The 13376-nt window shown below is 41.6% G+C and overlaps 1 protein-coding gene across 1 annotated transcript in view; it reads right to left on the bottom strand.

Moving 5' to 3' along the window:
* Window positions 1-269: 269 nt before the first annotated feature.
* BBS2 (Bardet-Biedl syndrome 2) overlaps window positions 270-13376 on the bottom strand; it is an 85289-nt gene continuing 72182 nt past the window's right edge. Inside the window, exons 14-18 of the mRNA XM_077455068.1 lie at window positions 10805-10936; window positions 10550-10687; window positions 7134-7246; window positions 4184-4332; window positions 270-776 (exon numbers count right to left, since the gene is read on the bottom strand). Of these exons, the coding sequence (XP_077311194.1) occupies window positions 670-776; window positions 4184-4332; window positions 7134-7246; window positions 10550-10687; window positions 10805-10936 (639 nt within the window). The 3' untranslated portion in view covers window positions 270-669. The remainder of the gene's footprint in view (window positions 777-4183; window positions 4333-7133; window positions 7247-10549; window positions 10688-10804; window positions 10937-13376) is intronic.

Genomic DNA, 13376 nt, shown 5'->3' on the forward strand with positions numbered 1-13376 from the left:
AATCTATCCAATCTTGCACTACGCACTTGTTGGCAGACCTAAAGGAGATTGTAAAATCACATTGTAATGTGCATGGTGATATTTCGATTTGGCAGAATTGTATCGTTTTCTACGGTGAAAAGCCACAGAGGACTTTGGATAGGTCACGGTGAGACCTATACTTCCTCAAATTAACAAGCCAGAGTTCAGTCTCACATTGGCTAACCTGTAGCCTGAAAGTTTACATGCAAGTCATCATTCTCGGAAATGCAACCACAAAGACAGGGTAATGCAGTATTTAAATTTTAATAAAAAAAACAGAACTACAAAAACCTATAAACATTCAATAAATAAATTGCCTACTGTGCAACACTGGTAGGACCAGATTTGGAAATACCTTGATCCCAGTTTCAGACAGATACATGTATAAATAGAAAACTAAGGTTTTAAGAAATCACAAACTTAGAGAGGCTTGTTCCCATGTTTTAAACACCTTTCCATAGCACAGGCTGTGAAGCCTATCCATCATCTCTGACAGTGAACATAGCTACAGGGAACGGTTCCACCCATATAAAGCCATGATGGTGCTGTGAGGCTTGTCAAGTGCAAATTGAAACTTTTAAAACTACACCTCACAGCCCTTTGGTCTGCAGGTCTTCTCTGGATAACCATGAACCTCAAAGGCCTTTGCTAGGAGGGAGTTGCTCCTACACGCATTATCCTGAACAAGGCATTAATGTTGTTGGTGCGGATGGCATCCCTGCAAGCTGTGATCACCTGGGCTTTCGGTTTACCAACTGCAAAGAAATGTGGAGAGTTTACACATGTCAGATGTATACAATTTTAAAGTTAAATTTTTTTTTTCTCATTCGTTCATTGACAGACACAGCCTTCTTTATTCAGAATCATAGGGTTATATCACCCCCTACAGGAGTAGGACACTAGGCAGAAAAAAAGACTTGGCTACGCCCATGGGCAGTCCTAGGTGACATACACCCCCCCTCTCTGCTATAGGCCTTCAGGACTAAGGACCTAGTTCCCCTTGGCGGTTTTCTTTCAAGGCTCCCTTGGCTTCGCATTCCCTGGTGCCTACCTTCATTCAAGGAGTGTGACATGTGGTTCCTCCAGTGCAATCTCCCTTACCACTTGGGACTTGAATCTGGTACTTTTGGTTCTACAGAAGCCTCCGTTTGAAAATATTTGAGAAATTCCCCTGCTCACGCTATCACAGAAGGTGGCCTCCTTGGTGGTTATTACTTCTGCTCGCAGGGCGTCGGCAGTGCTATCCTGTCGCACGCCCTACCTGGTGACTCATAATGACCAGGTGGTGCTCCATTCTTGTTTTTTATTCCTTCCAAAGGTTCTCTGTGTCCCAGGCTGCAACATCCGAGGGAATTTGCCTTGCACTCCTTAGATGTGGTACAGGCAATCAGGGTGTATTTGGCGGCCACTGAGTCTTTTTGGAAGTCAGAATCCCCATTCGAGATCACAGACGGACCAAAGAAGGGTCTATCTGCTTCCACGGCGATCATTTTTAGATGGATGAGACAGACGGTGACTCAGGCCTATTCTATCAAGGGTCGCGTTCCTCCCTTCCTGGTGAAGGCACACACTAATCAGGTGATGAGTGCTTCCTGGGCCTTCTGTCATCAGGCGTCAGTGACGCAAGTTTGAAAGGCGGTCACCTGGTCGTCGGTGCATACTTTCACAAAATTTTAGAAGGTGGATATGCTGGCATCTGCGGATGCTTCTTTTGGCCGCAAGGTTCTGCAGGCTGCGTTCTAAGGGTTTTATTTGCTGTTCAGGTTGAGCTCCAGGTTGTCTGGTTGGCTTGTTGGCTACCCCACCCCTCATGTTTGGCACTGCTTTGGGACATCCCTATGGTTCTGAATAAAGAAGGCTGTATCTGTCAATGAATGCACGAGAAAGGATTTTTGACTTACCGTAAAATCAGTTTCTCTGAGCTCATTGAAAGACACAGCACCCACCCCTCTATGGAGTTGTTAATACTTCTAGTACTGCTTGTTACATAACTGAAGGCCTATAGCACAGGGGGGTGTATATCACCTAGGACTGCCCATGGGCGTAGCCAAGTCTTTTTTCTGCCTAGTGTCCTACTCCTGTAGGGGGTTGATATAACCCTATGGTTCTGAATAAAGAAGGCAGTGTCTGTCAATGAACAATGTCGCCTTGCCTATGCAGTTGCAGTGTCTCTGCACAGCCCACCCCAAAACCCCTCTTTTGCAATCCCTTGGCCATGTGACAGTGCTGGAGCTTAGCAATTGGCTGTTAGTCACAAGCAATGTGACAGGGCAATAGGTTACAAGAACAGAGTAAAAATCCAGCTCCAGATAGTCTTAGGATTAAAAATGTATATCTTTATTTAATCCATCAAACCATAAAAAAAAACAATTAATTCTTAAAAATGTGCCTGTTTCAGCCTCCTATATAGGCCTTAGTCATAATAGGTCACATGCTCCTCCATTCCTGGAGTAGGACAGAGTGGTGGGGGAGCCCTGGTGAGTAAATAGGGGTGGGGGGGGGGACTCTATTTTACCTAAACATACCATTTGAAAAATAATTACACACATTTTTAAATGTCCTCTAAAAGCATATAAATGCAGGTTTAAGAGAGCCAGTGTGAATGAGGCCTTGATGTACACCTATGGGAGTTATTTATTAAAGGCAAATACACTGTGCACTTCCAAGTGCACTGCAAGTGCTGTTGCTGTAGATCTGAGAGGAACATGCAAGGAAAATAAAAAAAACAGCATTTTTGCTTACACCCGATTGATTGGATGATAAAGTCAGCAGAGATCCCCTCATTTCAGATCTTCCCCTCAGATCTACAGCGACTGCACTTCCAAGTGCACAGCGGACACTTTCTACACTTTTTACACTTTCTAAAAAGCAAAAAAGAGCTTTAAAGAAATCTTCACCAGTAAAGTTGGAGCTAAAGCTTCCGGCAAAGTTTCCAGTAAAAGCACCAGCAAAGTTGCTGGCAAAACCGCCAGTAACATTTCTGTAAAACCGGAAGCAAAGTTGCTGGTAAAACTGCCGGAAAAACTGCAGTAAAGTTGCCGGCAAAACCGCCTGTAGCTGCAGGCATTATTCAGATATACCCCCACAAATTCAAGGATGTCATATGACGATCCGCGGTGGGTAACTGGTTAAAAAACTGATTTTTTTTTCCTCAGTTTAGGCCAATATGTATTCTATATATTTTTGGTAAAAAAAAAAGTTATAGTGCCTACAAAATAGGGGATAGATTTATGGCATTTTTCTTATTATTATTCTTTTTTACCAGTAATGGCAGCGATCTGCGATTTTTATTATGACTGTGAAATTGCGGCAGACATATCGGACACTTCTGACACTATTTTGGGGCCACTGACAGTTATACAGCGATCAGTGCTATAGATATGCACCGATTACTGTATGAATGTCACTGGCAGGGAAGGAGTTAACACTAGGGGGCAATCAAGGGGTTAAATGTGTTACCTAGGAAATGATTCTAACTGTAGGGGGAGAGGACTGACTAGGGGAGGAGACCGATCGGTGTTCATACTTGGTGTGAACATACGATCGGTCTCCTCTCCCTTGACAGGACGTGGATCTGTGTGTTTACACACACAGATCCATGGTCCTCTTCTGTAACGAGCGATCGCGAGTGCTAGGTAGACATCGCGGCCACCAGGCACACGCATTGGCTCCCTGGCGACGCGGCCAGCTCGTGTGTTCCCCCTTTACCGCCAGGAAGCCGAGGACATCATATGACGCCCGCCCAGGATGGGAGATCCCATCTGCGGACATCATATGACAATGGGCGGCTAAGAAAGTGGCTAAAATGCAAATCAATTTATAACTTTTTTGAAATGTGTTTTTCTGGATTTTTTTTTTTATGTTATTCTGTCAGTCACTGTTAAAATAAACCTACCATTAAAATTATAGACTAATCATTTCTTTCTCAGTGGGCAACCATACAAAATCAGCAGGGGATCAAATACTTTTTTCCCCTCGCTGTATATCACAAACTGTCTACAATGTCAATATAAACTACAAGACAACAATATTTTATAGAAAACAAATGTCAGCATTTGTTGCAGTGCATTTGCAAATAAGCAATCTGTAGTTTGAGCACTGCGGGAAACAGAAAGAAATTCCTCGGAGTCTCAATATAAGCACCAATGTGATTTAAACTTACCCCGTAAACGTCCTGCTCTCTGTATTGCTTGATTTACACACTTGAGATTGTTCAGCAATTCAGTATGATTGTTGCAGCGGATCTTGTAGCGATTTAGAAGGTCTCTGTTGAGGTCATAGAGTTCTGTATAACGATTTTTCATATTCTTTCTGTGTCAAGAGAAAAAAAAAATGACATTTCACTAATCACAATGTATTAAAGTCCATTTTCAGCCAGCACATTCAGCCCTATTGAAATGGATGAACTGGTAAGAAAAGTCACATGTATACAAGAGTGTATAACACCAGCAATCTGAAGCTGGTAAGACCTTGCCAGCTCCAGGATCATAATAGAGGAGTAAACAGGATAGCAGAATTACACACCTGTGTCTGTATGTTGGGTCCTTACTGACATTCTGTAGCGTTTCATCACTCATCCCGTCAGTAAGCAGGTGACTGATAGAACTTGGGGGGGGGGGGGGGGGGATTTTCTCTGAAGTTTTAAGCGACTAAGATTACTACTGTGACATGACCCTAGAGGTCAGCAAGGCTAGTAAGGATAGAGGGGTTTCCTTCTCACATTTCTATGTCTCTGGTGTAAACTGACTGTTCAATTGAAGATACAGAATAGTCCAGTTTAAGCCCAAGTGAACTCTAAGATTAAAGCAAAACTTTACCCATAACAACTTCAGAACAATAATATTTTTTAGCAAGAAACATAAATTCCACATTAATAATTATGCTACCAAAATTATTGTGTGCTGTAAATTCATTCCAGCACCTTCTCCTGTTTCTTCTTGCTGGAGGCTGCAATTTTGCTGAAGCCAAGAGCCTCTGAACAGCAGTAAATCTTTAGGCTGTCAGCAGATATATAAAACTAGAGAGAGCAACTGAGCATGTGCAGAGCAGGGTGGTAACGTGCATTACTGGATGTTGAACAGCGTATGCACTTATGGAGCCTGAAGTGATTTAGCAGGACTTCATTTTCTGACTAAAGTTCCACTTTAAATAAGTTAAACAGATTGCAAGTGCATCAAAACAAAAGGGTAGGCAAAAGTATACAGTCAAACAACCTTTGAAAGCAGCAGCCTCAGTGAAAAAGCCTGTCCCTTGCCAGCATTCTGTGGAGAAGGAACCTAAGGGCTAGTTTACACTTGCTTCAAAACATGGTTTCGAACAAGCTTTGTTAAAAGCCCCTGTTACTAAATAAAATGGTTAGCTTACAGTCCTGTTTACTTGGTGCTTCAATGAGTCTTTGATAGAGCTTCAATGGGGATTCAGTGAGGCTTCTTGGGGATTCTGTGAGGCTTCAGTGGGGCTTCAAGCGAGCTTTGTCACAGACTTCTATGGAGGCTTTGAAGTACCACTAAAGCTCCATGAGGTATAATTTTTGAAGCAAAGAAAAAGCAGGTGTAAACAGGACTGTAAGCTAACCATTTTATTTAGTCACAGGAGCTTTGACTGGCATTCAGAGAGCTATAACAAAGCCTGTCCGAAGCCATGTTTTGAAGCAAGTGTAAACTAGCCGTTAATGTGTGTTGAAGCCGAAGCAAGTATCAATGAGACGTCACACCCAGCGGCGCAGAGGAAGGGCGTAAAGTAAATAAAAATCAAACATTTTTGTACATTTTGCACCTACTAATATCAGATTCTTTTTTAATCATCTTATTAAAGACAAAATTAATCTACAATAAGCAGAGTACAGATACAACTGCATATTTTGACATGTGATTCAATAAACAAGAGATGCCTGGTTGCAATAATAACCTTATACCATCCACCTTCAGAGACCATGAGAACCAGGCGTCTATCAACTGCTCTTTCACTATTATATCTAAGTTACTTGACTCTGGTCAAGGATTCTATTATGAGCAAGAACTAATATCAGATTCTTAAAGCAGTGTTCTAGACAATTTAAAAAATTTTTTTTAATTCAGCAGCTGCACACACACTTGCCTATCCAGGGAGCCCGCGTTGTCGGCCTCAGGTGCTGCCATTCCAACTAAGGGAAACCGGCAGTGGAGACTTGCGGTTTCACTGCCAGTTTCTGACTGCGCATGCACGAGTCGCACGGTACTTTGTGAATGCTCAACTTGTCTTTTGGGACACACACATGTCCCAGAAAACAACAGGGGGCTCGCCACACAAGAGGATGTGATGTCCTCAAATGCGGCCCAGCTGGATCGGAAGTACTCTTATGCCGCGTACACACGAGCGGACTTTTCAACATCCAAAGTCCGACGGACTGATTCCGTCAGACTATTCGATCGTGTGTGGGCTGCAACGGACTTTTGATTCGCCAAAGTCTGACGGACTTTAGAATCTGGAACATGCTTCAAATTTTTCCGACGGAACTCCGCCGGACCCGGTCCCTTCGAAAAATTTGCTCGTGTGTATGCTATTCCGACGGACTAAAACCAACGCTAGGGCAGCTATTGGCTACTGGCTATGAACTTCCTTATTCGAGTCCAGTCGTACGTCATCACGTTCGAATCCGTCGGAGTTTGGTGTGATTGTGTGTGGCCAAGTCCGCTCATTCGAAAAGTCCGTCAGAACTCTGTCGGAACTCCGGCAGGACTCCTTCGGAAGTCTGTCGGACATAAGTCCTCTCGTGTGTACGGGGCTTTAGTACTTCCAAAAAAAGTAAGTTAGAAAGTACTTTTTTTTTTAAATATCCAAAAATGAGGGGTGGAGAGGCGGTCTTTCGTTCAAGACCACCCTTTCAAAATTGGGTGGAACTCCGCTTTAAGATAGAGGCGGCCCAGACAGCATTTGCGGCCCTTTTATTGTACTGCAAAGTTTGATTTAAGTTCCTTTCTTGCACACCAACTATCCGGGGGGAACAAGACAGGTTCACTAAACATTAACTTCCTGTATTCTAGTTACATAGGGGTATCATTATCAGGTTACAGGTTAAAACCTGCAATCATAAGACAGTGTTCAAGCTAGTTTGGAAGAGTGCTTATGCTTACATGTCCCTCATGAGTCGGGCATCCTCAGCTTGTACCAGCATGCTACGTATCAAGTTCGACTGATCAGCCATGTCTGCAGTGAGCTTCTGGTGCACTAAATGGGATTCGTCTACCTGTAAAAAAGAATTGAGATAAAATATTTATTTTAGCTATCAGGCAGGATTCCTTAAAATTTTTCATCATTCAAAGGCAAAATCCACTAAGTTGAGTTTTTGTATAAGTAGCTTCAATGTAAAGATACATTACTGTAATTCCTCCAGTGTTCTCCCCCTTCACTATATTTGTTTCTGCCGATCCTTGAATGGAGCATTCCCCAATAAAGATAATGAAGCCAACAGATCCCATAGGTCCGACTGAGCGATTACATACAATCACCCGCGAATAGCTGCGGGAACTGTCAGCCTCCTAATGCTTTCTATGGGGCTTCACTCCCTAGCTGAGTATCCCACAATGGCAAATAGGGCTTTAAAAGCCTGTATAATTTTATCAACAGCTCCTATCCCGATCTGCTCTAAATAAAATGTATACTTTTAATTAACTCCTGCTACCTTCCACAGTAGCAATTTGTATAGAATGTTATCTGATACCAAAAATGTAATGAATTAACCTCTCTGAATTCTTTAGTACATAACAGAAGTACTGCAGTTAAAATGGTTATAAACCCTCACATATACCCGTGAAGGGATTAACCTAAGGTGATACACAGAGATAAAACAAATCCTCCTACATAAGTTGTACCTGTCTATCTGCAGTCTTCTCTTTTTCTTTTTTTAAGATTAAATAAAACCAAAAAAAGTGCATGCTCCGATGTCAGATGTGATGAAAAAGGGTGGAGAACCTCATGACGTTATCATACACTCCGTAACCAGGAAATGGTCTTCTGATTTCTGGGTTTCTTTGCTTTTACAAGTGCTTATCTTCCATGACTTTGTAAGTAGTCTGTACTTGTTTTAATAAAGATTCATATATGGTTTTAAACTATGTGGCCCTTCAGGCTTTTCTTTCATACTAAAAGAGGGGGGTTGGCTGGGACTTTGTATGAAGCACGGCTAAGAGAATTAAATATACAATCACGTTTATAGATTCCAGACAAATATACATAGAATAGTAAAGATGATGATAAACAAAGGTAACACCTTAACAGTTTATTGTACACAATGACAACACGATTCACTGTAGAATGGTAATAATTACATATAGTACAATTTTTCCAATTCATAATAAACATAATTATGTTACTGGTGATAATAAAAATCTATACTGATCAATCTCAAAAATCACATGATTGTTATGATATAGCATAAGAGTGGGGCTCTACATGTTTCATGGAGATGTCCACTCATCAGGAACAGTAACAAAATGGATAGATCTATAGTGGGACAAATAATGCAGAGTGAACAGATGGTTGACACAAGGGGGGGAAGAAGGGCAGAGGAGGGATGGAATATTTTCCAAACACTCTTACCTACATATAAATTGGATATACAGGAAGTAGTGTTAATAGCTGGAGGCACTTTGGGTAACAAACATCCCCAGGGAGCTGTGGTCACAAATCCACGGCTGCACTGAGGCGCAAAGTATCGATTCAAAGGAGTGGCATTCCGTGGCTATAAAGATTGAACGTGGGTGGTGTGCACACACTTTATTCACCTTGAGACCCCAACACACTGGTTGTCACGCTTTTCTTTCCAAGTTCAAGGTAACATTTAGTTGGTTTATGAACCATTCACTGGGTTTACTTGGTACTTCCTCATGTTCACACTCCTCTTGGCTTGGGTATGTGGGTTCTATCATCTAGTAATTTTACTCTTCATACTGGCCTTTTGACACTATTACATGCTGTAGTCCTTCAATCTGCCCATGTGCAGGTCTACATATACATAATATATATATTTATTTACACAATGTTCTTTTTCACAGAATCCAAAAGGGATTGTCATACAATCTATACCAATATTTAATTGTCAATTGGGGACTACACCATCACTGATGCCTCTTGTTTCGTTCCTTTGTGCCTCAGTGCGGCCGTGGATTTGTGGCCACAACTCCCTGGGGATGTTTGTTGCCTCCAGCCATTAACACTACTTCCTGTATATCCAATTTATATGTAGGTAAGAGTGCTTGGAAAACCCTCATCTGCCCTTCTTCCTCCTTGATCGATAGATCTATCCATTTTGTTACTGCTCCTGATGAGTGGACATCTTCACTAAATGCGTATAGCCCCAGCCTTATGCTACATCATCGCAATCATGTGCTTTTTAGATTGATCGATTTGGATTTTTGTTATCACTATTAACATAATTAGGTTCATTATGAATTGGAACAATTTTACTATATTTATGTCATTATTACCATTATACTGTGAATCATGTTGTCATTATGTACAATAAACTGTTAAGGTGTTACCTTTGTTTATCATGCTATCTTTACTATTCTATGTATATTTGTCTGGAATCTATAAACATGCAATTGCATATTTCATTCTCTCGCCGTGCTTCATACAAAGTTCCAACCAACCACCCTCTTAATATATAGAACAGGGGTGGAAGCAGATGAACCAACCCACCCATTGCCTCACATAAAGTCCCAGTCCTCTTTCTTCCTATTTTTCAAGGCTTTTCTTTAAGGCAGATTAATTTTGCTTGACGATGAGGGACTTATGTGGATGCGGTGGTGATCTGGAGGATGTCCATTCCTTGCAATAGGGTCCATTAATATATTAATGCCTTTTTGACTCTGAGTAAAGAGTCCACCAACTCTGCTAAGAGTCCTTATTGCACACATAGGTGGTGGAGCACTTGGAGAATTAATGGTGTATACCTAAGATCTTCTTCACTTACTCACCTTCTTTTTGGGACATTTAATATCATTGCCTTTGTTTTGGGATTGCTCATCTTTTTGGTCTACTTTTTATTTAAATTTTTCTATCCATTAAATATTCACATTGGATATCATTTTCGTATATTGCTGTTTAAAGTATTTTAGCACGGCATTTCTTTTTATTTCACCTGTATCGAATTAGCTTGTCTGATATTTCAGAAAAAAGGAGGGTGGAGAACTGAAGTTATACTCTGCAGAGATCAGTGAGGAGAGCTCTGAGAGCTGATTGAAGGGATGGGACATACCCCCTCCACACAGCACATGGGAACAGCTGAGGCTGTCAATCAGTTGGAGGTCCCTCCCCTGACACCATTTTTCTCTTGGTGTCAGGAAAACTTACCAGAAGTGATTCATGTTGATATCAGAGCAAGGAGGCAGCAGACAGAAATGACACTTAGTGCTTTGGTTCGAGACAAGTACACACTATAGAGGCATACGCTTTGTTCATATTTCATGTCTTAGGTTTACAACTACTTTAAATGTTTAAACATAAGGAGCAATTTGTAAAAAAATCAGGGCAGGAAGCTCTAACTCACCTGCACAAGCACTTTTCGAAGCTGATTGAAGTATTTGGGAAAGTCTGCTTCCACAGGCAGGTCTTCTATGGCCAGAAATGTTGCCAATGACTGAATAATGTCACCAGCTAGATCCATGTCATCTGTACCTAGTGTGATCTGCATAGAGAGAATGGTGTTATACAGAAATTGTGACAAAGGTTGGACTGGATGGACTAAGGTCTTTATTCAACCTTACCAACTATGAAATCTCACAGTGAATTGGGGATCACCTACCTCTCCGTTGGGTTTCATGTTTATGAGAAGAGTCCCCCCATCTCGTAGTGATGTAAAGCAGATCTGAAATGGAGCACTTTGTACTTCTGTGTCTTCTGGTAACAGAAAGTTCTGGTTCAACCACAGGACAATCTTCCAAACAAAGGGAAAATATAGTGGGTTTTGTTCATATACAGCTAGGTGTGCCTATATCCTGTGCATGGGATTGGGAGTCTATAAAGTCACAGGGAACTTCTAGCATCACCAAGGTGTTGCCTACAGAGTGGATAGATATACTGAAAGGATAATTATAAAGACACTAATTCCTTGAATGTTATTAGGGCACCATCACTCTGCTGCCTTGAAAAGGAGCCCCAATCAGTCCACTGACAGATTATACTGCCAGCAAGGCAATGGCCAGATTCCTACAACCCCATAGCTAGACAGTCAGCATGGCAAGAGCCAGATGCTTCTGTCGCCATGGCAACAGAGAAGTAACCTGCACAAACCTCTGTTCTATATAGAGCATTGTTTTTGCGCAGACCTATCTTCGCCATGGCAATGGGGTTGACTCCCTTTGTTTCCATGGCAATACAAAGCCCCCCTCAGCATGGCAATACACACCATTTAAAGTGCGACCTTATAAAAAAAAAAAATCAATGGTGTATTACATGCTGTTCATACTCATCCAGTCACTATGAGATTCATTTTGTTGCATTCTACAAAACATCTGGTTAATCCTGCTGTTCTCTATCTCCACCTTCTGTTCTTGTCACCAATTCAGCTAGGGATTTTGCAGCTGTGGTGACAACTCTGCTCAGTTTTCAGTGAGTTTCTATGCTGAGCATTTCTTCCCTATCACATCTGAGCAGCCCATGTCACTATAGAGTCACACATGTGGGCCTATACACAGTGGTAAATGACAGCCCACTCCCTCCCTTCTCCTCCATGCCCACTAACCAGCTAAACACAATGGGGGAGGCATATTACATGCAGATTAATGGTGGCTTCACCTCCCTCTTATTCTAAGACACAGGCTGGAGAGGTGTGGCACAGCCCATGGCTGGCAGAAGTCCACCCACACTGTGTTATTGCCAAAAAATAAATATTTGATTTCAAATATATATTTGTATGACAATTTAAAACAGTTTATTGATCGTATTTATTTATTTTTACTCTGTGTTCCAAAGGCTGTTTTTTTTTTGTTTGTTTTTTTGAACATGTCACCAGCAGCAGAGGACTAGAAGCACCTCCTGCTTATGTTTCCCAGCAGACAGGCTGGGAGAGATCTAGGTCACGTGACAGCTGTATATCGATTAGGAAAAAAAGGTACCAGATGTTTTTTTGTTTTTTTTATTCAAATAATTACAGTGCCATCATCTACACACAGTAATATAAGAGACAAAGTAAATTAAACAGTGTGTTTATTATCACTTTAATATCACAAGTTAAAGAAGTCCAGCTTGAGCATTTTAGGCTGGGCTTCTCCTATGGGTCACAGGAGTGCAATTTATTTTGCACTCCTGTGACCCGTTTTCAGCGCCAATCGGTCTGAAGTCCGCTCTCCGCTGACGTCACTGCCATCAGTCGTGGCAGCACTTCATCCCGACTTCCCAAGTCTGAATCTGCCAGCTGCCTTGATTGATGGCAGTCTCAGCGACCCACTGAGACGGCCTCTCCCTGCCCCTCCACAGCTCATCACTCCAATGAGCGTTGAGAAGCAGATCAGTAATGATGCTGACTGACAGTCAGCATTGCTCTGCTCAGTGAGGAGTGAGAACCGAGCCATCAGAGGTGTTCGGTGGCTCGGTTCTCGGTGCAGAGATGCCCGGGGGTGCAGCTGCTCCATCCACCGAGGTATGATTAGTAAAAAAAAAAAAAAAAAAAAAAACATACTTCTCTTTTAAGGTAATATTACATCATTCATTAAAAAAGACCAGGAGGATTCTGACCTTGAAAAGTGAACCCTGGAGAGGTATAAGACCGAATCTGGCAAACAATGCAATCAATGCATTATTCACCATATTAGGTATTGTACAATATATCTTTTCATGTCTAGAAATACAGTGAATTCTTGGCCTCCTTCCACTATCTCAGCGCTAAAGATATATCAGGCTTCAGATAATTATAGATCTTCCACAGTTAGAACACTAAATGTCAACACTAATAATGTAATATTATAAAAAAAGCAAATGCAAAAACATCAAAGAAAAAAGTAATAATAAAAATTGCACAAGTCCAGACCTGGTGCCTATAATTATTATAGCAGCGCTACTGTCAGAGTTCATGGTCAGCTTTCATGTGTATATGGTGCACACGAGTAGTAATAGTTGACAGATGATGTTAAAAAAGTCCCAGAAACCTCAGATGAAAAGTTATGATGATGTATGGAAAAACTTTTATATAATAAAGCAAAGAGAGAAAATGGATTTACACTATTTGGAACCTTTCTTTCTGCCCTGAGAACCGGTGGATATGCTGTGACACCTGCTTTGCTGCCAAGGAGATCTGTGGTTTATCAATCCATGTCTGATATATTCAACCCTCTGGTGAGTTTGAACCCCGAAGAGGAGTGTGATACACAGACTGCAAT

The sequence above is a fragment of the Lithobates pipiens genome, unplaced genomic scaffold (genome assembly GCF_037356315.1).
Source record: "Lithobates pipiens isolate NorthernLeopardFrog02 unplaced genomic scaffold, aLitPip1_a1.2 Scaffold_10, whole genome shotgun sequence".
Classification (NCBI taxonomy): domain Eukaryota; kingdom Metazoa; phylum Chordata; class Amphibia; order Anura; family Ranidae; genus Lithobates; species Lithobates pipiens.